General features: G+C 42.1%; 1 protein-coding gene across 2 annotated transcripts in view; it reads right to left on the bottom strand.

The window, feature by feature from the left end:
• TRIO (trio Rho guanine nucleotide exchange factor) overlaps positions 1-26,070 on the bottom strand; it is a 242,151-nt gene extending 216,081 nt beyond the window's left edge. The window contains exon 1 of one of the 2 annotated variants that reach the window (XM_057390375.1): positions 25,348-26,070. In XM_057390375.1, the coding sequence (XP_057246358.1) occupies positions 25,348-25,462 (115 nt within the window). In that variant the 5' untranslated portion in view covers positions 25,463-26,070. The remainder of the gene's footprint in view (positions 1-25,347) is intronic. The other variant, XM_057390374.1, reaches the window with a different exon arrangement.
• Positions 26,071-26,502: the final 432 nt, after the last annotated feature.

Genomic DNA, 26,502 nt, shown 5'->3' with positions numbered 1-26,502 from the left:
TAATTTCAGGATGGTCCTAGACCTCAGGCTCACTGCCCATTATCAGTCAAGCACTTCAAAGTCATAAACACTTTGACTTCCTTTCATGACAACTGGCCTATCAATACTATATTTTCCTTACAYAGGGATATTGTTTAACTCCACATCTATCTAATGCCTACACTACATTGGCTCTGATGTGGYAGCAGCATCAGCATGATTTACAAGTTAACAAAGTATTTTGGTAACCACATCTTCAATATGCTCAATAAAGATAAAAGCAAAAGCATCCATATAGGGGGAAAAGGACATTAAAGAAACGGAATTAATTGCAGAGAATTAAGTTGCTCAGAATTATTTGAAAAGAGAGAATGAGACTCAAAACATTACACAACTGTGTAAAGTTGCCATGTGCTTACTTTTTCAACACAATCTAATTCCAGCTTCTTGAATAAGGCAGAAAAACTTAAGAAAGTTCAACGAAGAGCAACAGGGATAAAGAAAATTAATCAAAGAGATCGAGTGCACCCTCAGCAAATTTGAAGATGATACCAAGCTGAATGGTGCAGGTGACACACCTGAAGTATGAGATGCCATCCAGAGGGACCTGGACAAGCTCAAGAAGAGGTCCCATGGGAGTCTCATGAGGTTTAACAAGACCAAATGCAAGGTGCTGCTGGTCAGTATCAACCCAGGCTGGGGATGAGCAGACCCAGAGCAGCCCTGCTGAGAAGGACTTGGGGGTGCTGGAGAGGCTGAGACGTGACCCAGCCATGTGCACTCACAGCCCAGAGAGCCAAACGTGTCCTGGGCTGCATCCAAAGCAGCGTGGGCAGCAGGGGAGGGAGGGGATTCTGCTCCTCTGCTCTGCTCTGCTCTGGTCAGACCCCACCTGCAGTGCTGCATCCAGATCTGGGGCCACAGCACAGGAATGACATGGAACTGCTGGAGTGAGTCTAGAGAGCCAACAAGATGATTAGAGGGATGATTCTAATCCATCTGCATAATAAGTGGCTAACCAGAGTAAGACTCTTGAGCACAGGAAAGTGCAGGAACATGAAAAAGGTTTATGAAATCATGAGTGGCTTGGTCAGGGCAAATTAACTGTTTGTAAACTCTAAAAACAAGGGATGGAACTCTCCAAGAAAACTAGAAGGTAGCAGGCTCAAAACAACACAAGGAAGTGGTGATTTAAAAAGTGATTAAATTGTGAACCACTGGATTTCCAAGACAAAAAAAAGCATATACAAGCCCAAGGAAAYAGTGAATAAGTTGATAGAAACGCAMAAGTCCAAAGGYCACTGAAAAWACAGAAATWTCATTTAGCTTTGGAAGACCMRGTTGCATGCTGAGGCAAGAGAGTGAAGAAGCTTCACAGATATTTATCCCATCCTTGTGGGCTGTTGCCAGCGGATTTGCTTTAGTCACTGGCAGAGGTAGGATAATGGGACAGATACACCTTTGGTTTGGACTGCAGGGGCAACAGCTCATTGTGTTTCTGTAGCTTAAGACATTTCAAAAGTATTTACAGACAGGAACTTCAGCTGCTAATAGCAAGTTTCATAGTTAGCGGCAACTGTTGGAATACCAGCCAAATACCATATCATAATTTAACTACTATTCAGCAAAAGCTCATGTCCACAGTTTATCATCTAAAATGAAAGCTGACAAAAAGATTGCTTTAGTGATTTTACTATTACCTGAGAAACTGTACTACAGTATTCTAGTTAAGAGGAACAACTACTCCTCTCATTTGAGTGCTCATACTTAAGATGAAARCAATGTGTGGCCTTTTATGCCTATGAACTTGCTAGTCAAATAAGMAACTGGGGATAAGGGGTACTTTTGAAAGGGACCACATTGAATTCTTGAAAATCTGTAACAGGAATTACACCCGGGAGAGGCAGAACATAGCCTAAGTCAACACTCCCATAGGAGCTCTGTATATTCCRGCAAAACCTCTTCTGAGATCTCCTGCTTGATATTGACATACATGTCTGCAAAATTCAGTAGGTCTGTCACCAAGGGACTCTGCCCTCACAACACTGACTGCAAAATGGAGTGGTAGTGTGGGAAAGAGGCTGTATTAGGAGAGGAAAATTACCCTACAACAACTCCAAATATAGCAATTCTGACTCTGCAGGGAGTGTTTTCAATCACGCCTGACAATTTTGATTTTACAAGTGTTCTATTATCAGAGTCACGCAAATGACTACAACTCCTTACAAGTATCCATTAGAGGAGAGAAAAACACACCAAAGTTCAGGGCACCGGGAGCCACACAAGGAAGCCAGAGTATACTGTAGACTGAGGTACACTTTTCAGGCCAGATTTCYTTATTATGCAAGCACACCTTAAAGACACTGTTTCACTTTCTCTGAACAAAGAGGTGCAGTAACAGACTGGGTGAGAATCTGTTTTCTTCTGTAGGAGATCCATGCATGTTTGCCCACACAAGACACTTGCTCCAAGAGTTCACAGCCTGACTGCCAGTCACAACCTTTTCTATTCCCTGGGAAGAGGGCAAAGATGTGCCTGGATTTCTCCGTCACCTCAAACCATAACTCAGTTGCAAACATACACAAAGTCCCAGTTGAATTCTACRAACAGCTTTATGAAAGCAGCAGGTCAAACTATAAATGTAACCAGGGAARGCAAAGTAAAATTGAACCCCCTACYAAAACAAGATTTGCTCCCTCCCCTTGTACATGTTCCTTAACACCTCTGATTTTGGGATGACAAAAATATGCCACTTAGTTTTTATTCTACGATATTATACTGTAGTCTTAAAGATAATAAAGATTCTTTTCACAAATACTGTTTAATGGTACTTATATAAAATTCAAACTAATTTACTTTTACAAGCATTTCTCAAATACCTGCTAGGTCAYCCCATTATTTTATCCTCCCTCTCAAGAAATGAAGCTGTATAACCAGATCTCCTTAGAGCTGACAGGCTAGGGTTAAAAGTCCAACAGGAAACAGATGGCTGCTGCCTGTTGATGCATCAAGGTACAGGCACCAAAAGAGTCGATAGAGGACCAAAGTTTCCATCATCCTCCAGCAAAACTATGTCACCATTAAGGCACTGAAAACAAGGTAGCAAGAGACATAGTACACACAAATATGAAAGATGCAAGTACTTGCCAAGTACATACGCAATTGTGAGCAGACGGGCAACCTTACTGACAGTATCATAGACTTTGACAACTTTTCAAATTCAGTGCTAGGTCTTTTTACATCAGAACTAAATATTAAGCCAGACCTGGAGTTTTGAGGGACTGGAGGATTTGATTAAGTCATCAATTCAAGCCTTAGAGATTAGATAATTTTTTTTAAATAATTTTTTCTATTTTCATGTGATAATATCTACTTACAACTCATGATTGATTTAAAATTAAAGCATCTTGCTTATCTGTTAGATCTCACTATTTCTCCAGACAAGTCTGCAAAAGCAAATGAACTCACAGTAGGTCTTCGGAAATCCAAATTTTCACCTTGGTCTCTCATCCCTGCTCCTGGGCAATGCAAACAGTCTCAGCAGCCAAGAGAATAAAAGAATGGAAGGCTTGGAAGGTTTTCTTCAAGTTGGCAGCAGCCCTTAAAGAGACAGGATCTCAACCAAATCCTTACAGCCAGCAGTGACCTTCACTAAGCCCTTCAACACATCTTCATCATGTACCAGGRCTCCACACCAGGATTTTTAATCAAAATTGATCAATGCTGCCTTCMGTTTCACATTACATTCAGCTTCCAACATTCTATTCTGGATTTATCCTGACATGTTTCTGTTCCAGATACCACCCACAGAGAAGACAAATGGGAGTGCTGACACCTCCACCAAAGCGCAACCTTTCAAACCCATAAGCCAGTAACATTTGCACCCAGCTGCAATGATGCTGCAATCAAGCAACAGAAAATACCCTTCTAGATAACTCTACTACAGAGATGRAAATTCTAGCAGATGGAGCAAGTAMGTAAACTCTAGCTATCACGACAAGACTACCTGAGCTCTAAGTCTTGCACTGAGGCATCTTACAGTAGGTCAATTAGTAACACTCAACTCCAAAATTTATCTAAGAATTAGGAGTTAACAATTTATGCTCATCCGAAGAGGCACAGTGAAAGGATAGCATTATCCACTAGACAGTTATACTTCTCCAACCTGTTGCAAAATACTTCAACTAATAATTAATTCCACAGCAACATTTCGAGTTTTTCCAAATATATGACCAGTGCTCAATTACTGATGATTTAGGTACTGAATTCCTTTCTGAATAAAGAACTTTGGAGCAGCTTTTGCATGAGAAGGAGGTTTCCAGCCTATCTGCATCTTAGACTCAAGTTCACATGCCTGCTGATTGTCTTCTTCCTACAGCATTTAATTTGGTTTTTGGCTTTAGGCAGCTCTGCATCAAAAGAAGTTWAAGTTTGCAACACAGGAGAAGGGCCTGTAAGGTATTTTTCCAGTCAGGGCCTGTAAGGTTATCTTTCCAGTCACAACTCAACCATGTTTTTTCTAGGAGTGAATGTGTGGAGGGAGAAAACACTTTCCATTCAGTCACATTTGGTAAAAAGGAACCRYGAATRTMTGWCCCKGTCTAGAGCATTAATGATGAACTTGTGCTTTTTAGATGCACAGAACTCTTCAAAAGCTGATGCACAGGCTGCAGTTTTGACTGCATTAGGGTGGTGATGACAGGTAACCTAAGTGCCTTGGCGGAGGAGAGAACACAAATGCAACAGCTCCTCTGCCACATGCAACACCAGCCCCTCATCTCACACCTGTAACCTGAGCAGCAATCTCCACCCTTCTTGCAGCTCTTTTTTAGGAGAAAAAATGGGMCTGTTTTGGTTTATACTGAATACATGTAGTGAATGTATTGGAGAAGTGTCAGTAGTGTAATTAGACTAGTTATTTTTGTATATGAGGAGTAAACATGGTTCTGTGKTTTTGGTTTCTCAACTGCATGTCTTAGGAGGGCTGCCTTTCAAGTCCTTGCAGACCYAGGACTATTTTGATACTGAGAAAGSTTTGTGAAGCACAGTCCACTTTTTCAGAGTGATCATTCAATTCACACAGTAAATTAACTCTCTGTCACTGTTGGGTCTTTGTTACTTCATTAGAGCATCTGCTGAGCTTCAGGACTTAGCTGCTGACCCTCTTTGGCTAAGTCTACACTAGATTTGGTTGCACAGTGCAACAGAGGAAGGTCAACAAGTAAAATCCTGATGCAGAAACCTCAGTGGCCAAACAACATATTTTGAACAAAGTTTTCCAGGAAGTTTTACTTTTGACTGGCTGTTGTCTGGTTCTGGGGACTTAATATCTATAAGTAACTAGTGTATTTAAWTCCTTTCAATTTCATCTGCAAGGAATTCTATTTGTGTGCCTGAGATGCTTCACAACTAACAAAGAACAGTGAAATGGGACAATCAAGAGAAGCACTCCAGCAGTACACTTCTAAATTGCTAATGGGAACASCCATTAGGACCAAACAGATTCCATGTAGTTTCAGGCCTATGAAATGAGGTCCTCTTTTCCCCCTACTTTTTGTCCACTGAAGAAACTGTTTTGTGATGTGTACATCATATCACTGAAATCTGAACATACTTTAAGGTTTAGGCAGGTACAGGTRTCACATCTATGGTTCATTTGAGCTTAGGGAGCAATGTAGTTTGAAGCTTTGTGCTATCATCCAACTAATGTAAATTGTGGTACCAGAAAGTAGTTTTTCAGTGGCATAAACTATGGCACCAAGAGTAGTTTTTCACTGGATGATAAAGCCAAGCAGTGGAACAAAGCAAGTCASCCTGTGACAGGGAGCCCCACTGATTTGGAACAATGCAAACAGCTCAAGTCTACCTTACAGTCCTCCAGTGGAGTAAGATGCCACTGACCTGAACAGCAAAGTAAATCAGACAGTTTTAAAAGCTTGCTTTTCCACTACAAAATGCAAATTTAAAAAAGCAAACAAATCCCATCCATTAAAATAGATTGCTTTGTCTTCTCCTTACTCTACTGCATAGACAGTTCGTGCATGTACTACTTAACTGCAGTTATATTTGACAAAGGTCACATCAAGATGGCAATCTGAATCAGCTAGAGACTTCCTCAAATTACAGGCACCTGGAAGTTGTTAGTATCTTCCAAAACTGGCATACAGAATATTCTTAACTTTAGAAATAGGCTACACAAATCTGAATTTTCATGCCACAGAAATAGAAAGGAAGCCACAATCTCTCTCATGAGAAAGCCACAATTGAAATAGTTCCCAAGGGAAAATTGTAATCACGAAGGTTATTTTTCCCTCATTTTAATTTTCAATTTCAGTCAGCAACTGCAGAACAAAATGGACATGTTAGACAAGGCCATTAAAAAGCCAGTCTYTTGTTTATGAAAACTTACCAGGTCAAGCTACATGCAGTGTTTTTCCTCATCCTGAGACAAGCGTGTATCTCCCTTTTAATAGCCTTCCATCAGTTTACTTATTCTTTCTGTCCCACACAGAGCTCCAGGCATTTCTGCAACATGGTAAACCAGCGAATACCTTTAACTAAAATAATCATCAAGTCTTTCTCACTGCATATAAGCTATTGCCATTTCAATGAAACCCTTGCTGCTGCTGACAAAAGGTCAAAAATGGAATAAGAGGTTTCAGAGAGGCGCAGTTGTAGGATGACTTTGTAAAGGAAAGGYCCCTGAGTTATCTATCCCTGTTAATTATCATGTGGGGACAGACATCGATTATCTGTGCAAACAGAGAAAAGGACAGTGAAGCTTTTGAAAAGGGGCACTGAGGCAAATAAGCAATTATTGATTCCTGTGTTTGGCAAACATTTTCACCCACTCAYGAGAAGGAGAGTTTAAGAGCATTTTCACTACACAGTAATAACAGAGGCAGCCTCTCCAGCTCATAAAAGGGAAGTCAGAACATAAGCCAGATGCAAAACTCCAACAAACACTGATTCACAGCTCYAGTCACACTCAAAACCATGTATGAAATGAGCAATTCAGCCATCCAATAAGCCAAGAAGGGGAAAGAGAGGGCAATTATGTCTCTGTTCAACAGAGCACCATTTAAAGTATTCCTTCTGATTCAGCACCAACCCTTGTGATCAGTATTCTTGGCCTACCATCAATGAATTTAATTACACAATTATTGAAAAAAACGCAGCGTTCTCCCTTCCCTGCTTGCCCACAACCAGTCCAATACAAGTCACAGGGATTAGTCAGAAAGAGCATAGAGAACAGCTACCTCCACTTTTATTTTTGAAGTTCCAGTCACAGAAATGCACGGATATTAGCTCAAGTATTACTGAAAATTATGTGTTTCCTTTAATTGAACAAATGGAGCTTAGTGTTCTTWATTGATACAATGTGAGGGGCCATGAAAGGTGCACCGAGTTTCTTAATACCCATCAGTTATTTGACATTCTGGGATATTTAACTGGCAGGTGTATGTTTGGATCAATGTCATTTAGCATGGTTTTGCCCAAYTGCTGGATCTTCCTCTCCTGTCGAGCATAGAAAAAGGCAAGTTGAGTCTCAGCTCCTCCCTAGTTCTGCTTCTTTCACCTCCACACGCAGCTCGAMTACTTTAACAGCTCTGCCAACAAACACACTTGCTATCCCACAGCCAATGCCTGCTTAACTCTTTTTTTCTACTTGAAACAGCTGCACCAACTAATTAATACAGATTCTGTAGCATTAAGCACAAAGTTCCTACCATTCAAACTGATATAGTGTACTTTAAAGACAATRTTCTTAAACAGGAAGGAATTCAACACAAAGGAAAGAACAGGGCCTTAGCCACATTGAAACAATACTGTTCTRCTCTGGACTGACGCATTAGTCACTGGTTTGGGAACGAGATGCCCTCTTCCCTTTATGCCAGGTTTGGGCTTTTTCCTTCTGCATTAGGGAGCTGGTGGAGGGGAGGGAAACTACAAGAAGACAGCAAGTAAGGAAGCTACGGCCCTCCTTTTTCAACTTGTACCACCTTCAATAGATAAAATATTTGTTTTTATTGTTACAAAGTGAAAATGGTAAGCAGGATTCAAGATCCAATACCTTCCTTAACATAATAAGAATATRCCTCATTTTCAAAGCTGACCATTTCAGAAGGCTTTTGAAAGAGACATTGTTCTTTCAGATGCCCACATGGCACTRTCCATCCCAAGAGGCAATTAATTTTGGATCCTGACTGATACCCTGATGTTCCAGGCATTAAGCAAAGGACTTCATTAAAGGACAGGGATTTAATTGAATCTATATTCAGGTATGTCTCTGAAAGCTAGAGGGTAAGGCAGAGATGTAGTAACTAAAAATGTTTTAAAGAACACACATATGACCTCTTTCTCAGGAATTCAAGTTGTGTAGCCTACATTCAACTCTCTTCAACACATAGGAGCCAGTCAGACCACAGGTTCATTGTCCTATGCATTGTAAAGTCCATCATACAGCTGGTACTTCAGGAAAGAACTTTCACACCAGCTCTAAGAAGTCAGGGAATAGGAAAATAACTACAGATATCCGAAGAGATAGAAAAAGTGTAGTATTATCAGACAGCAAGCTGATACCACTGTACAACTTGACTAACCATTTCTAGCCTTAGAAGTAACGACAACTTAGACATCAGATTAGAACATGTTGACAGGGAGAACCACTGGAAGCACCAAAGATGCAAACGTATTTATTTGCCCATTTACTGTTTAAGCCTATGAGCCTACTCTTAAGGATTTCTTTGATCCTGTTTAGAACTGTACGTATCTGCAACAAATTACTCATTCATCAGTTCCTTCCTTTCCTTCAGCCCAGTCAGTATGGCTGTCCTATAACAGCATTTTAAGACTACCTTTTTCTACTGTACATAAACACAAGCCTCTTTTTACTTGTCCATCCATTCCATTAACCATTTTTCCCTCTCCTACCTTTATCAGATGCCATCCTTTTGGCAAGGCAAATTTTAAAGGAAAATATAAAATTACCTCATTACTACACATCTGTCTTTATAAACTTACCCCATTAATTCAGAACCACTTTCAAGCTATCAGCCAGTTACCAGTTTCATATATTTGGCTGACAATTTCCTCCACCAGCTCAAAATGTCACAGTACCAATTTTTATTTTACCTTTGAGACATGGACCAAAATACTTCCAATGGACTCAGAACTCCAACGAAACCAACCACAAAAGCAAGGCACCCAGTAGCAACACCATGATTAAATTAAAGGCAGWGAGTGAAGTCTATGGGTTGTGGTTTGCTTATTTCTTACAGCAATATATTCCTAATTTTAGACATTTGAATGCTGTTAAAACTAGATAAATTGCACATACAGCAACTCCTGAAGTAGATGTCATTTGAAAAAACACTCAACCATACTCACTTTCTGTGCTAAACTCAAGGCAGCATTTTAAATATCACAGGGAATGACAATTCTAATTGCATATTGAGGAATTAAATCCAAGATTGCTGTCAAAGCAACATTTGAGAATAYGTTAACTTTGAAATTACTGTTAGCCCAGGGAGTAAACTCAAGTTAGCTCTTTTTTAACTCTGCTTCAGTTTTTCAGCTATATGAACTGCCCTTTTTCAAAACCTATCTTCACATTGATAATGTCAACTTTTCCTTCAACATACTTTACTAGAAGGAAACAATCAAGATTTAGGTGATTTGGCTGCCTCCTTAAAGGTTCAATACAAAGCAATTTATGCTTCACATCTCTAACTACTTCACCAAGAACAACTTTTGACCACAAGGAAGAAAAAGCCCCTGGGAAGACGTCAGCCTGAAATTAGTCACAAATCGTTTTCATTCAAGAGCATACATTGGCCAACGCAGGAAGTTTTGACTGAGCCTCCTAAAGCAGATAAAACTGTCAGCAAAATAACCACCATTTCCAAACAGCTTTATTTTCCTATAGCTATGACATTTCTTTAATGAAAAAATGTGATTAGTAATCTCATCTGAACACAAGAAGATGATTACCTAAAGTTCAACAAATCTCTTGAGATCAGAATGGCCTTGCACACATATCCTCTGCAGCAGACCTGGCAAACCAAAGGCTCCAGCAAGGGGCCTAACCACAAACGTGTTTATGTGCTGGGGTCCTTGTGGAGCTAAAACTGTCAGTGACCTTCTCGCACAACTCAGCTGYTCCTTCCACAGAAACCCAAATAATACATTTCTATTGGGAGTGGCAGGAATTTGAGGAAGAGTGGTTAAGAAAAAAGGTAATTTAAAGGACAAAAAAACTAACAGCGACTTTTTCTTGAGTTATGTCACCAAGGTTGTACTTTGCATTACAAAATTAAGGAATTCTATCCAAGTTCCTTTCCACTTTCTTGCTCTTCTCTTCAGGGAATAAAWAAAGCATTAGACCTATCTAGGGCAGGAACTATTAACAGCTTGTCTCTGATTTGAGCACATTATCCCTATAAAGCAAACATCTGAGTAGCATGGTGCATAAAAAGGCAACCTCTATGTTCCTTTCAAGGGTCAGTTCTCTTCATGACCTCACTGCACTTCCAATCCTAAGTTTTCTGCATCAGACATCATGTCCCTCCCATTCTTCTGCCTAGGCTCATCCTTCTTGTGTTGTGCTTTAAAACAAGAAGGGCTTCCTTTTGGCCTTGAAAATGGTGGTTACTTYAGGAAAATGGTACATTTTCTGTCAAACAGCCTGTGAAAATTCAGGCTCCCTTGTATCTATTACTCTTCCTGTGTACATTAATAGAACTGRTAGCTCTGTTTCAGTATTAGTATAAGAACCTTAACCACAAAAGAAACAGCAGCTTTTGTAGTTGGTAGGTAGTGTGGTGATTTCYAGTATTTCTTAGGCCTTAGTAAGCAAACTTCATCCTGACCGTCATCCTGAATTCTGTCAGTTACCTTCTTCCTTGGTTTTCTCTTCCATCCTTCACAGAGACACTCCTGCGTGCCCCTAGCCAGCTATTGCTGCCTGCTCAAAGATTACATCTATCAGTGCCAAACTTGAATGTATTTGGGCAGAACCCAGAGAAGGACAGCAGAACTTATCCTCCAGAACTGTACTTCAACTACCACAAGCTCAACAATTCCCATAGAAGTCCTGACTTACCAGTTAGAGACTGCCTGACTGGTCTCCAGAACAAACAACTGTTCTACTCACTTCTCCCTCCCTGTTCCCTAAATATCAATACTGCAACGGAAACAAAGATATTGACTTGCATCCTGGCTTTATTCTCAAATTTTCTGCAAAAGAAATGGATCCCTGGATGAGAAATGCACCACCMAAATATACTTAATTCATTCTTGATTTTATTGTGGCTGGTAATACTGCCCTTATGCTGTGCGCTGTTCAAAAGCTAAGAGAACCAACCCCTAACACAGGACTTGGAAAACCAATAAATATTGACGTTTCAAATATAACTCAAACATTTTCAGATCATTGTCACCTTTGACATCCAACTCCATCAGGGAGATATAGGGTTATTTTGTTTCTGATAATTAGCTATCTTCTCAGTCACCTTTCAGTAAGGAATACATTTAATTTCATTATGATATTTAGCTTAACATGGAAGCAGTTGTTTCAGCTATACAGTCATATAGTCAGTTACACAGCTGTTATACATATATATMATACATTTCACACAGTCAGTCAATTTCTATTCCATAAAGCAGAAGGAATGCAGCCTGTACACAGCAACATATTAACTCTTTCCCATCTTGTGAAGAGGCATCCCTTTATCTCCTTTTGGGTGCTTTCTTGGAGGTTACATGACAGTTCAGTTCAGAAAACTTCTTATTAAAGCAGCAATTTTAGTCCACATAAATGGCAAAACATAGTGTGCAATAATTTAGGTCACTTATCACTGTGAACTTCCAATTAAGTCCTTCAATGTCATACATTCTTCCATGGGTGTTTTGCATGTAAATCCTAGCCTAATATGCTGTGGAAAGCTCTCCTCACCGGAGAACATATTTTTTCTTTTCAATCTAATTATCTATTTCCTGTGAAAGGACAATATATCATTTGGCTCCTTTTGACTCCTTGGTATTTGATAATTTTTACACCTTGTTTCATTTAGGTTTTATTACTACGGCAGAACTAACATGACGCTCAAGTGATAAAAATCAATCCCTAAGAAATCGAACATTATAGTGTACCTGGGCTGTCTGTTAAAAAATAAAAAGTTTTTAAGTCCCAATATATCTGTGCAACAAAAACAGTTTATAAATCTGCCTTGATTAATTTACACAGTGAATTAATGCATTTCGACTCCCAATACACCTCTAATGTAGCATAGCAACCAGTAGTAAAACCAATGCACCTACTGTCATCCAGTAAAGCATTTAAGGAAAACTTTACATAAACTCTAAACAATTGCTTCATTGAGATAGGACCAGGTGTGATGGAAATCACCACAAAGAGAACTCAAAAGCTAGGTAATGCAGCATTAAGGCTGCCCGTGCAACCCTTATTTGTCAGTGCAGCACACATCAAACTTCACAGCGCTCTTCCACAGGACCCCCTACTTATCTGTGTGCACACAATGGAACTCCTGTGGAGATGAACACTGATGCCTCGTGATTGAGCTTATTGTCTGCTGGACCTCTGTCTTACTTATTGTAGAAGAGGAACAAAAGAAGGGATCATGGAAGCCAGGACAACTGAGACAGTAAAAAGCTACKATGGAAAAAGATGCCTATCCCTCCTCTAACACTCCAGTGGTTAAGCAAGTCTCATAAACTAGGAGATCTCAAACCAGACAATTTTATACCCCACACCTGAAGTCAGAACAGCAGCCAGAGCCCAAAGTATTRGCAAAGGAGGCAAGTGGGAGTGAGATTCCTACACCAAGTAGTGAAAACACTCCACAAAGAAATAAATTAAAGCCTAAGATACTATTTTGTCTGCTCAAGTCCACAAAAAGCCTTCCTCCCATTTTGCTGCTGTATTAACACATAACAAAGCTTCAGCATATGTACAGTGGGAATCGAGCTCAAGCAGCYCAGATGATTTACAGACCGCACATGATGTGTTCCACCTGAGTACCAAGGTATATCCATCCTTCCCTTCCCACACTCAAATGCAGGGCTCTGCCACTTCCTTTTCACTGCCTAGAGGTCATACACAGCATTATGAAGAGCAGCACCTTCTTGCCCTTTGAACCCACTCATGTTGCCTCAGTGGATGTGAACTGCTAGTCATATCCTGCTCATGAACTTGCCTACAAGCAGAAACACCACAGGCTATGCAGACAACCAGTTAACCAAGTTCTCTTTCAAAAGGGTTTTACAGCTTTGACTTTCCAACAGTGGGTTAACTSAGTGGAGACAGCAACATGGACAAATCCATTCCAAAAGCATTTTCTAGAAAAATGAGATTTTAAAAACAGTAGTTCTTTGCTATACAACATGATCTTCCATAAATACAAAGTTTAAACTGCCATGCTGCTAYATACTCATGATAGCAGATAGACAGGTCAGTTTGCTACAAACTGTTCTTTGCTTTAACAGATGAACTGCTGCTTGGAACAAATACTATTTTTAGTAATCAAAGATTCCAATTTTTTTAAAAACAACCTTGCAAAAACAAACATTCTCAGGCCCTGCTGGAAAACCAAACAAAAACACAAAGCAAATAAAAGCACAACTATTTATACATCTGCCAAGCAAACATTTTACAGCAAACGATACAGTAAAAAAAGGGAAGGTATTGAATGAGAAAACTAAACCTATGTTCCTAAAGGGGTGACAGGGGGAGAGAGTTACTGYTTGAAGTTAATCTAAGCAATGCTACCATTTTTATACATAATATCCTATTACATTTACTATATTTGTAAATGGCAAAGTTTGTTTTYCTGACAAAGTCAGTATTATTATTATATGCATTTCACCTCTCCAATGCAAAGCTTTAGAATTAGGTATAGCATTATGAAAGAATCACTCTTCACTAGCAGTTGGCAAATGCTAAACCAAAGGGATTCAATTGTCCCTGCTTCATCATACTGGAAAAGACCAGTTTTTGGTAAGCAGTATTGTGTTGATTGCCACCAGTTATCAAAAAAATGTGTAGTGTTACTCCAGGAAGAAAGAAAATTTGCTTACGTGCATCTTCATGGCACTACCACAGTAAYCTAAGGACAGTAACCTACAGTGCTCTCACATATTAACAGTTTTTCCGATATTCTTTTCCATTACACAAACTTTACACACTCCTACTTATTTTTCTKTACCTCAAAGGAAAGCTGATAACCTCCAAACTTTCATTTGTGGCAAGGCAGAAAGCAAACCTTTTTTGACAACCAAACATCCATTCTTAAATGCTCAGGTTATCGTTGCTTTTTATGTACAGCTATGACAGAGGCAAATTTACTGCTTCCTGAAGAAGYTGGGGGAAAAATTTACACCCCTCTTCTTAACCTCAGATACTGGTTCCAATAGCTACTGGTTCAAAACTTCTGTTCAGTGGAGTCGGGACATACCATTTCCACTGAGAAGTTCTTCAAAACAAACAAAAAAAACCCCAACACAACCCACAATCCACTTTTCCAGGGAGTTAAACTATGCTATAACAATAATTGCCAAGAGATAATCAGACTTCTCAGGGCTGTCTATTTAAAGCACTGCAAAGCAATCTCACAAGGTTTGACACAACTTTTCATCTGAAGCTGTCTACTATGAAGTTGATAGCAAGAAAAAGAAGCAATAACCAAACAGGGTTACACCACTCAGTTATGTAAGTCACAAAGGTTCAAATTTAGCTTTATATTTAGTTCGTCAATTCCCACCCAGAGTTCAACTCAGTAAACTGATCTATTTTTAGCTTTTGACTCTTTTGGACATTTCCTTCCTTCATCTGTGTAAATGCGTCAGAGCTTCTCAAATGTTTCCCTTTGGCTAGGGTAAGATGCATCTGATTCCAAGCTTAAAAAAAAAGTTAACACACAAACACACGCCGAGTGGTTATTGTTGGCTGAATTACACCCTTGTTCTGAGTTAAGCATAGGCAAATTTGACTCCAGTCTTCACCCTGCATTAGAAAAGATATTGCTCTCTCTGCAYTGACAGGTTAGAGCATGTCATGGCTAAACTCTAGAAGGATTGCAACTAGATTAACCATATTTTATTACTTTCTATAAGCAGGCTTGCCTATTATTTTCTATATATCARGTCCCTTACCTTGATATTTCAACAGACAAACAGTAGAATTTTCCCAAAATGGGGACAGAAATGAAGTTCAGTTTTGTAACTTTCTGCTCAGCCCCCACAGCAAGAAATTCAGCCAAGTACAATTCCTTGTTTTCCTTCCAAAGACATCATTCTGCTACATATGGAGAAGCTGCTATCTTATTTTTTGTTGTTGTTGTTTATTTATTTATTATAAAGCATTAGCAAGCCAATGTCCTAGTTCTGGCCTGGAGGGGCATGGCTAGTACCTGGAGGTTATTCTATATCACCTCATGTCATTTTCTGGGAACAAGGCGGAGGGCTCACTTCCAAGTGAGGGTAGCATCGCAGAGACAGTGGTCAGGGAGTATTGGRGGCTTCCACAGGGGGTGAGCAATAAAATTTCTCATATTGTACATTCTGTCATTCMTATTGTTGCTGTTACTGCTCTGTTCCCAGAAAACTGTTCTTATCTTAGCCCATGAACTTTACCTTTTGTGCCTCCAATTCTCTTTTCCATTCCACCACAGGGAAAAGCAAGTGAAGTGAGGGGAACACCATTCCTAAACCATGACAGCCAACCAACAAATTACTACATAAGCCATTATGGCTTGATCTCATCTTTCCATCTGAAAAGATGCCACAGTCCTAATAAATTTTAGTTTGGCTTGCCTTTGTTGTCCTTACAAAAGCCCAGCTCATGGGGATACCTTGTCAGTGCACTGATTTTTTTATTTGAACTTTGCAAGCTATTGCAAATTCAAGCCTAACAACTATCTTTAAGTGCAGAAAACAAATACTTAAGGCACAGGAAGTGTGACTTTAAAAACTGCCAAGTAAGACCATAAGCTACTGCTGTAGTTGTCCCATTATTTTGGGACCAACCCAATGTGCAGTATCAAACAAAATAAAGTCTCTAAYATTAATAAAGCAAATAAATACAGATAGGGATAAAAGCTTTGAGTGTAAAGCTTTATTTAAACAAATAAACAACAATAATGGCTGTTCAGTTTCTTTAGCAGAAAATCATATCCTGTTTTATTACTCTGCAGTAGAAGAAAGAAAGAGGCCTCAAAAGATAGGGTTTGGCATCTTCCTAAGTCCAATGTTCAATGCASTATGTGCTATAAGCTTTTATGCAGAACAGGACAATCCGGTCAATTTATATTTCAATGACAGCTTTCTACATTTTTTCTTTTCTGTGCTTTCAGCGGCATGTATCTGGAATTCAAGGAATAGGAGAATTTCAAAGGGCAAAGACATTTYGACCTTGGCCTAAAGTTTTTAGAAGAGGGTGGAGTATTCTTATAATCTCAGAAAATGGTACAAATCTTTGTACTCAATACTGCATTACCCAACATGTCCAGAAATTATTGGCATGGCAAACACTTAAAAACTGAAGAACTTACTATCTTAAGGCCAGTAGAAAATTACATCCACTAGTGTACAGCCAAGACTACACAATGGGTACAGTAAAATCCACTGTGTAGCATAGGAGATTAGCCAAGTAATATTTGGCATTTAAACACTCCATTTATTCTAACTCACTTCTTGGATATTCCTCATGTATCCTCCCTTTATTACCTAGGACACATTTTAAGAAATGTTACCAGATTTCTTCCCAACATTTAACATCTGCTTGGGTTTTGAAAACAAGCAGACCCAGGACTTCAAACACTTCTGCTTTCATTGAATTTCACCAATAACATTTTCATTGTTTGGTGGCCTCAAAGTTATTAGACAGCTTTGTGACCATCACAAATCTTAGTGAGAAAACTTTGACCAAAAGCATTGATAAAGTATGTTGTAGGGCTGAAGGTTTCCACAAAATTACCCATAAAAATGCAGAAATTAATTATAAAGCCTGAAAGTTTTGGATTTTGAATCACTCCTTTATGCAATAAGTGAGCTACAGATGGGACAAAAACAAGCAGGTATTTACCATGTCCCTGTGAGCCCTATCTTTCTGCAGTATATTTTCCCGTTCATTTTTTAGCACTTAGGAAATCTCACTTTACTAACCCGAGATCCTCAGACTCTAATTGCTCAGCAGTCATGTACAACTCTAACCACAAAAAATCACTACTGGTTGTTTACACAGTCTGTAGACACCTCAGGAATAACTATTACTGCTCATATATGCACCAAGACTACAAGAAAACATGAGTAATTAAGCTCAGAGTAGTTTCACAGATGACTAGAAAGCATTGGGGTTACTCACAATAGCCCTGTTCAGCGCCTGCTGCCCAGAATACTTTCCCCAACTTTTTAACAAAGAGATTTGTCATGCAAACTCAAGTTTTTGAAGCCACATGAAATATTTTGTTTGACAGTGTATACATACGCACATATATCCTCATGCACACTAGTAAAACAAATCTTCCTAAATCTCAGACTCATATGTGGACTGTTACACATGCCAATAACAACACCCTGACTCTTGCACAGATCTGCAGGAATTATCCAAGCACACTATACTACACCTATACTATAACACATAAAGCAGCTTACTGATATATTTTTTTCCTGTACTTTAACTCTCATTTCCTCAACATCTTAGCCCCTGAGAAACAAAAAAAAATTCTCATCTCCCTGTAAAGATTGCCTTTTCATCCCACCATAATTATAAAACAGCAATGCTTATTTCAGTTCTTCAGTAAGGTCCAGATTACATTCAGAAGCACCAGCAAGAGGCACAGTTCAGCACTGCTCAGCAGGAAAACCTATTACATATTTGTAGTGGTTTGTATTAAACAGTGCTACTGCCACTTATGCAAGGGAGTAACACAAGAGATTAAACAAATTTGACTAAATGATTTCAGAAGACTCCACTCAACAGCCTTGAAAAACAGCCCTGTTTTTTAAACAAATGCACAATTTGGCTACTTGAGATGACTTAGAGCAGCTATTTGGCAGAGGAACCACTGGAAAGCACTTTGTATCTTTAAAGCGCAGTCTTGTCACTCTSACTGTTTTGTGAAACTTTGAGGACACAACTCATTTATGACCCTCCTCTTTGTGTATCCATACAACAACCTACTCTAGAGGCTGAAAATCAGATGCTTTAATGTACTGTAGTGTCTACTGCTAAAAGCACTCRAATTGTTCCCTGTCATTTCAATTCCTCCTCCTCACTACTGGGTAAGTGATCTGTTTTCTCAAAACAGCAGTATCCTTCCTGAAGGAATATGACTCAGCTTTGCAGATCATCAGTATTACTTCACCAGTAGTCTACTTTCTGATTTTACTGCACCAAGAAAAATGTTAAGTTAAACAAGGATCCTTCTCCAAATCAAGCAAATTTCTTTATGAGAACAACCAATAGATGTAACCATCTTAGTCATTATATTAAAATAGCCTATGACCTTCGTGGTTTTTTTTTTTTTTACCTTGTAGCCCTTTTTTTTTTTTAAGATTAAACTTGGTTTTCACCAAAATCAAGCAGAAAATAATTGTTTCCCCAGTTGTCTTTAAAATTATCACCCACTTGCAGACAAATATCCTTCAATCACCAAACCATTTCCAAAATCTCAACGTGTCTCTACCATTTTAGCACTTCCGATGGCCATGAACAGCTATTTCAGTGATCCGACCTCCTTCTTCAAGATGCAAACCAAAAATCACTATGCCATTTCATCCTCTTAAACTGGCATACCAGTCTGCATCTAAACATCTGTTGACACTAGAATTATTTTATTTTTTATTCAATTGAGAGGGAGTAGAGAAACATTCATATTTTCTCTATACATTGGGGTAAGGAAAGTCTTCCCAAATCTTCTTCAGATTTTGTTTACCTAGATATCAATTTTACATGCAAAAGCTTTTGGAAATCATGTGACTTTTCAGGTTAAAATTCGTATCTGCTTCGGTTAGGTTGCTGTGGGACACATTTAACTGGAGACAAACCACTTCTATAAGAAACCTTTACTAACCATCTTGCCTACACAGTGACTGAGCTCYGCAATTGATGAAAGCCTCAGTTGCACCAAGTCTCTTCCTACTTCTGTCAGCTCCTTTCTGAGCACATCAGCACTTCATGCCAGCTCAAATGTACTCCTTCCAAGAACGAACATGGCTTTTCTCTAACTCCCATTTACCTTCCACTCCAAATGTGCATTTAGTTTATCAACTGTCAGCGATCACAGATGTTACAAATAATTCTCTGTCCTCTTAGAAATATTCATGACTTCTGCCTCTGACTGTTTCAAACACACCCTAACCTCTAAYTTTATCTATCCTTGCCTATCCCCAGAGAAGCTTGGTTGTTTCACACTAAGCCAAATTGCACAACAGCTGCTGCATTTCACACTGAAGCTCTCTATCCTCATCTTCATTGTTCCAAGGAAAGTCAATTCAACAATGCTATTTCCCAGAGTAACTTCATTGTYTCTGCAGTTATTTTTGCTCTGCATATGCTCATCTGAAACTATCAAGTTGTGACATTTTTTATGGTGTTTTTCATAACATCATTTACACACACACACAGCACCCTGTTTCAACCATCTTATTAAAACGGGTACTTCTGGAATTGGCTCAAACCTTCACAAAAGGGCCCACTTCTTCAGCCCGGGTCAACCGGCACTAATGACAGCAATACTACTGCAAGCTTCACGTTTACTAATGCAACTSAAAGCACAAAGTAACAAGTTCTTGAAAGGCTGACAACAACACTGCAAATTTTTGTTGTGTTTATTTTTTTAATACAAATACTGTCATCACTCTAAGTCACATGAAAGAATGGACAACTTGTTCCATACTTAACATCCTCTGCATGCTCACGACTTCTTAAAACACACTTCAGCTCCTGACAGCCACAAGGCCAAGAATCAGTGCTTGCAGAGGAGAGCATGGAGCTGTCAGATGTGGGTTACCACCAGCGCTGCCTGGCAAAACCTTGCTTTTGGCTTCACTGTTAGATAATTTCTGTTAAACACTCATCACAACTCTGTAGATACTCCAACTGTCATGCCAAGTAAGCAACAACCACAGCTCTGACYACCTTCTCGGTAAGTTAGCCACTACACATCAGCAGGAGATAATGCCTTTCTAAGAAGATTCACCTATCTTTATAGATTGTGTGTTCTGCTTAATGGATTTAAGATGGACATTTGGCTTGTTTTTCACATTTGATGCCTACCTTGAAAGCTATTTTGCCCATGATCTAAATGTCAGTGTTTTTATCAGTAGTACTCTTTTAAAACTTGCTGCCTTTTCCATGTAATCTTTCCCAATCCTCTCTCTTTTCCTTCTTCCTAGGAGACTTTCTCTGCTATGACAGCATTTCTAATGCTGTCTACTACATGCAACTATCCCAGCCTATCCTAGCACACAGGACAACACTAATGTAAAGCAAGTAAGACAACAGCAAATAAAGTAATATAAGCAGGAAGAAATAAAACATAGGTACTACTTGTAAAATTGAAATAACACATTTTTAAATGCTGGCTTTTATCTTATAGTATTATTAGTTAAGTGATGTTCATGAGAACTAAGCAAACTACCTAAGAGGAAGAGAAGAAAATCAATCATCTTTTCATGACACTCATTAATACTTTCCTTCTAAGGTCTCAGCTGTTCAAGCAACTATCAGCCTAGGTTGCTATWGGCAGACTTAGTTGAACCCAGACTGATTCAAGTCTCAAGTTACTAGTACTTGCAGAAGTCTTCAAATGTCCACAACCACAACRAATCTCAGCCTTCCATTTTCCTAAAATACTCACATACKCATTTTGGTACCTAAACACATATATCTCAAACCAAAGTTTTAAATTTTCTTATCATTAAGCTTACGTTAAGAAACACATGCACAAGCAGGATACACAAAGTATACAACATTAGAACCAGATGCTATTTAAAGCTACTCTGGCGACCAGCCCATTCCCTGACTTCACCTTGAGAGAGGTGGCACACTGAACTCTCTACTTAGAACATCCACCTCCTCCAGACTCATATTCTTCCCAGACTTACCCCTTCTCCTCAGAAAGGACTGCTGCCAACTGTGTAGATTAGGTTTTAGATGGGAAATCTTCCACTTTTTTGTCTTCCCATCTCAAGGGATGAGGTACGATTAACAGTTAWATTCAGATTTGACCTGGCAAGGCCTGGGCAGTTACTAAATTTAATGAAGAKACTTTTGGGACCCCTTGTTTTTCCTTTGTTTTTCAAACGTTTTTGTATCTCCAAAGGGTCCCTTCCCATTGTTCAGTATGCAAACTGCTCCTTCTACGAATGTGGCAAGTGTTCACATAAACAGGTGGTGACAACACTTATCTCGGCTTTGAAAACTATGGTTTGTCCATATATGAATGAAGTTACCGCACAGTTTGTAGAGGCCACTCATAAAAACTGTGTCTTACAGGCAATAACTACATCCACTTTCATGTCACAACTGTGGAGAGTTATCAGTTGATAACCTGGGTTGTTTTTTTCCATGAAGACTTATCAGAGTAATTTTTAAAGGCACTCCCTATACTGTCTAGACAGGAGTTGATGGAAGTGCTTACAAGCCTTTTTCTCTGCTACCTTTTGTATTYACAGATTTCTCCATCATCCCAGAAGGGTAAATTTAATTACTAGAAGTTCGATCAATATGTCTTTTACTTAGATGAAAAAAGTTTTGTTCTTTATGCCTAAAAGCAAAGWTCACTAACTTCAATAGCAAAAATAGTTGGTTTAGGAAACAGTTATAATAACATGATTTAAACTTAACAGACAGCCCTCATTCTTTCATCCTGAAGATAGCAGTTGAGTCTCCCTCCCAAAGTACTGAGGACTCAGAGCTKCAAAGTTGAAGATTAAATCAACAACAACCAAACAAAACCTCTGTATGATTACTGCCCTGCAAACACTGACTTGATGGCACTCCCTCAAATTCAACTTTGGTCATGTCAACTGTTTTCAGACCTTTCAAAAACAGAGATTTTTAGGTTGAAACTTTAATAACTTTTCATAAAAAATAGATCTTGTATACTTAATACATGTGTTAACATCACTCTACACAGCCACTTACACACTGCACCACTGGGTTTTCATATGGTAACAGTCTTTTTGTCACAATCTAAGATATTTTACCAGTCCTTTCAAGTCACACCAGTGCACTTTTTARTAAGAAAAAAAGGGATGTTTGTCTATACATTTACAGCTCAAAACATATCCTTTCATCAGTTTATACAGTCATTTCTAATCAACTTAAATATGGGACAGAAAGGCACTTCCYACAACCACTGTGTTTTCTCCTTCAAAATGTTATCACTTTGCCTGGAACTCAACTCTGCTTCTTTTACTGTTAATCCTGCCACGAAGGTGACAGACCTAACAAGGTGCTCTTTTCAAATAATGATTTTTAGATACCAAATATGTAACAGAAAGTAAGCTGCCTCAATTTCTTCCAATTCCAATAAAACTATTCTTCATTTACATTCAAGGCACACAATCTTTACGTGCTCCTACTACCACTACCTCACTTCAGTTCAGCTGCTTTCCTCACATTTCACCTGCAACTTTATTTCCCCAACAACTCAAGAGTGAGTTTACAYTTATATAACCAAAGTGAAAACTGGAAACGTGCATGTTTCAAGTGACGTGAACCTAGCTGCTGCTCAATATCCCAACAAAACATCTTCCAAATAATGAAACTCCATTCTTCAGGCTACTTTACTTCTACTTCAGGCTTAGTCTCACAAAAGGACAGGAGGAAAGCCAATAACCCCACTTGGCAGCTCAACTGACCAATTTAACCAACCCAAGATTAGAACTGATTGTTTAGGCAAGCTTTTTGTTGTTGGGGTTCTTTTCCTCCTGGAAAACACTGCAACATTTTTACTCATTTTCTCTTTCAAGTAACAGCTACAGCTTTCCTAATATTCTCTGCCAGTGACAGGAAAAAGGAAGCATTTGTCRTTGTAAACTCTGTAAAGAGAAAAATATTTTGTCTGCTCCTAAGTGCACCAAAGTTTTTTCCTTGTTCATTGATCGCTGAGTCCATTGTGTTTCACTGAAAAAAAAATGTGCCTGTTGTTCAAACAAAGGGAAGCACCAAAGATCTCTCAACAGACCCTCTCCTTATAAAAGAGTGGATCATGTACAGAGCTGGAATTCGAAGAGCTCTTCTCAATGCCAAACACCCACAAGAGATGCCAGAACGTTTTCCAGCGTGTGTTAGAACCCAGGCTGAACCAGATAACCTCCACATGTAAATATGGAAATGAGAATGAGATGTTAAATACACTCTATGAGTTTTTCGATAATCGTGTCCTTCTGCTGCTTTAAGATTTTAATTTCCCTGGTATCAAAAGTTATCAGCATCAGAAGTCATCACTGCACCACTTATGAGATTACCAGCTGTAGCATCCCTCAACCCACACAAAAATGTGAAGCTGATCATTAATACAGCTGGCAGGATCTTCCAAAACTRCAAGATTACTACACAAGTATCCATTTGTAACTATGCTAGGCAGACTACTGTGTGTAAGGCTACTGTTCTCATCGGTCATTTTGCTTTCATCAGGATTTCTTCCTGAGAACGATAAAGCTCACTCCTTCTTCCACGATAAAACCCACCAAGTCCAGCATCCTGACAAGGAGCTTCACACTCACTGCTGTCAWGTGAAGCAGGTTACCACGGGAGCATCAAGCCCTCCAGAGGGGACACAGCCCCCTGTTCGGAACCTTGGTCCACGCAAACGCAGCTGCCAGCCCTGCTTCAGGGATGCCTGCTGCAAATCACACCTCCTCCTTCTCCCTCCTGAAACCAAACACACTAAGCATTACCACCGACCGCAAGTAGCACTGATTACGGCGTTTCCCACTTCCCTCGCGGACTTTCCTTAAAAACCCAACGAACACAGCTTTTACTACTATTATTACTACTGCCATCATTATTTTTTACACACGAAATCGGCCAACCCCCTAGTCTTTCCAGCGGTGAGTCTGCATTTTCCTCGCTCGCCGCTCCTTTTTAGGCATCCAAAGGAAGCAAGTGTTCAGCCCAGCCCGGCCCGGCCGCCCCGCCCGGGAGCGATGGCCGGGGGGTGCCCTGGGGGGCTCGGAGCCGCCGGCGGAACGGACGGAGGGGAGGAGCCGCCGCCGCTCGGGGGAGGGCAGCCGGCACCGGGGGRAGGCTCCGCTGCTGCTGCCGCCGCCTAGGCTGCCGGCAGGGCTCGGTCCCCGCCGCCGCCAGCGGTCCGTGGGCCCGGGCTGTCCTGCCGTCCCCGCCGCTATTGCCCGGGGGACAATGTCTCGGCGGCGGGCGCAGCCGCCCTCCCCGCCCGGTTGCGTGCCGAGAGTAAACACCGAGGRAGAAGGCAGCCTCCATTTTTTTTTATCCCGGCAGCCTGTCAACAGGCTCCCCCCCCTTCCCCTCCCGATCCTCCGCGCCGAACCCGGCTTCCCAGCCCGGCAGCGCCCGAGAGCCGCTGCTGCCCCGCCTCAGCCGAGGCAGCGACACCCCCTTAACGTGGGTTCGCTTTTTGTCTGCCTCTTTCGTTTCTCCTTAGAACATCCACTTTCCGCGTCGCTTCTCCCATCCCTGCCCTGGGCCACCACCCAGCAACACAGTACCGGCGGAGCGCTGCCTTTTATAGCGGTGTCATCGTTGCCGGGCCGCCCGCCTCCCCGGGGGGCCCGGCCGGCGCAACCGGCTCCTGCGGCCCCGGTCACCCTTCCGACACCCTGGGCTGCCCCGGATAGGAGCGGCTCCTCCAGCCGCCTCCCGCCCCACATGGGACGGGACATTTTCGGGGGGCAGAGGTCCGCCTGGCGCTGGGTGGTGCCGCCCGGCCCCGGTAACGCGCCCGCTACCGGGCCGGCATCGGAGGCAGGATCGCACCTGTCACCGGCGACACCGCCCCGGGGCGGCAGCAGCCCCGCACCCTCCCGGCCGGGCCGCGCCGCYGCCGCCCCCGTTTTCACGCCTCGGTTCTGCCGGCGAGGGTGGCGTCCCGCCCGCGAGTTGCTGTGCCTGAGACTAAGCCCCGCTGTCCCCGGCACGGGACTCCCGGAGGGGAGTGGACGAGGCGGCCCCGCCGCCGAGAGACGGGCGAGCCTTCCCCGAGGCCACCTGACAAAGCCGGCTGCCCTCGCCTCCTCTCCCGGCTCCAGGAGAAAGACGTCGCTTTCGCTTCCGCAGAGCCACCTTTCGCCGCTACCTACAGCCGCGGTCTCGCCGCCGGCCCTTCCTCCCCCGCTCCCCCGGGACGGGACCGCACTCACCGGATCGGAAGAACGCCGCGATGTCCGCCGAGTCCTTGGCCGCCTCCTCGGCCCCTTCCCCCGCGCCGCTGCCGGCCGTGGTGGCGGCGGAGGTGGCGGTAGCGGCGCTGCTCATGGCTGCTGCTGCTGCTGCTGCTGCTGCGTGTGCCGGCGGCGGCGGCTGCACCGGGTGAGACCCACCGCCGACCCCGCCGCCCCCTCCGCGGATCCCGGCTTCACCTCCGGGCGGGAGCGGCCGTCAGGGCGGCAGCCGGAGCGGGCGARCGATGCGGGGCGGCGGCGGGCGGCCGCAGCGAGCGCAGGGACATGAAGGTATGTGCGGAATGGCAGCTCCGGGAGCGCCCACCCCCCGCAGCCACCTAGGAGGCGGCGTGTGCATGCAGGGAGTCCGAGCGGGCGGGCGGGCGGCAGCCGGAGCGCAGACAATCGCGGGAGGAGGAGGAGGAGGAGGAGGAGGAGAAGGAGGAGGAGGGCGACGACGACGACGACGGCATGGGAAGGGCCAGCGGTCCGCGCAGCCAGCAGCCGGTGGGCGGAGAAAGAAGGAACGGTTCCAGCCTTTTTTTTTTTTTTTTTTTTTTTTTTTTTTTTTTTTTTTTTTTTTTTTCAGAGGGAGCGAGGAGTGAGGAGCAGCAGCTGCCCTAGCCGCCGCGGTGCCAGTGGCCGCAGCAACCGCCGTCCTCCATCTTGACTGGGAGGAGGAGGAGGGTGGGAAGGGGGAGTCGGGAAAGGAAGCGAGTCCCCGCCCGAGGAACAAGAGCGGTGGAGCCGGGAGTGGGGGGAGCTCGGGAATCTCCGGWTGCGTCCGGCAGCGGTCGGGATGGGGCGGGGCTGAGCGGCGCAGGACGTCAGCGCTCCCGCTGCGCCCGCACCGCGGCGGTCGGGGCTTCCCGGCGCTTCCCGGCGCTTCCCGGAGGCGCGACCGCCTGCTGGGAGCTGTGTGTTTGTTGTTGGGGTTTGGAGTTTCTTTTTGTTCGCTTGGGGGTTTCCTTAGGTGCATCCGGCTGGCTTTTGCCCCTACTGCCAGCTCGCCGGTGCGCAGAGGTCACACCGGAGGTCCAAAAAGAGAAAAAAGGAAAAAAAAAACCAAACCAGTCCGTCCTTCCCGGGGGTGAGCGGCGGGAGCGTGGGAAGCGGCGCGTGCCCCGTGCTCTG

This window comes from Malurus melanocephalus, unplaced genomic scaffold, assembly GCF_030028575.1.
Source record: "Malurus melanocephalus ecotype Western Australia unplaced genomic scaffold, MMel_1.1 scaffold_25, whole genome shotgun sequence".
Classification (NCBI taxonomy): domain Eukaryota; kingdom Metazoa; phylum Chordata; class Aves; order Passeriformes; family Maluridae; genus Malurus; species Malurus melanocephalus.
The sequence above is the reverse complement of the archived record's forward strand: the minus strand, read 5'-3'. Positions and strand labels throughout refer to the sequence as shown.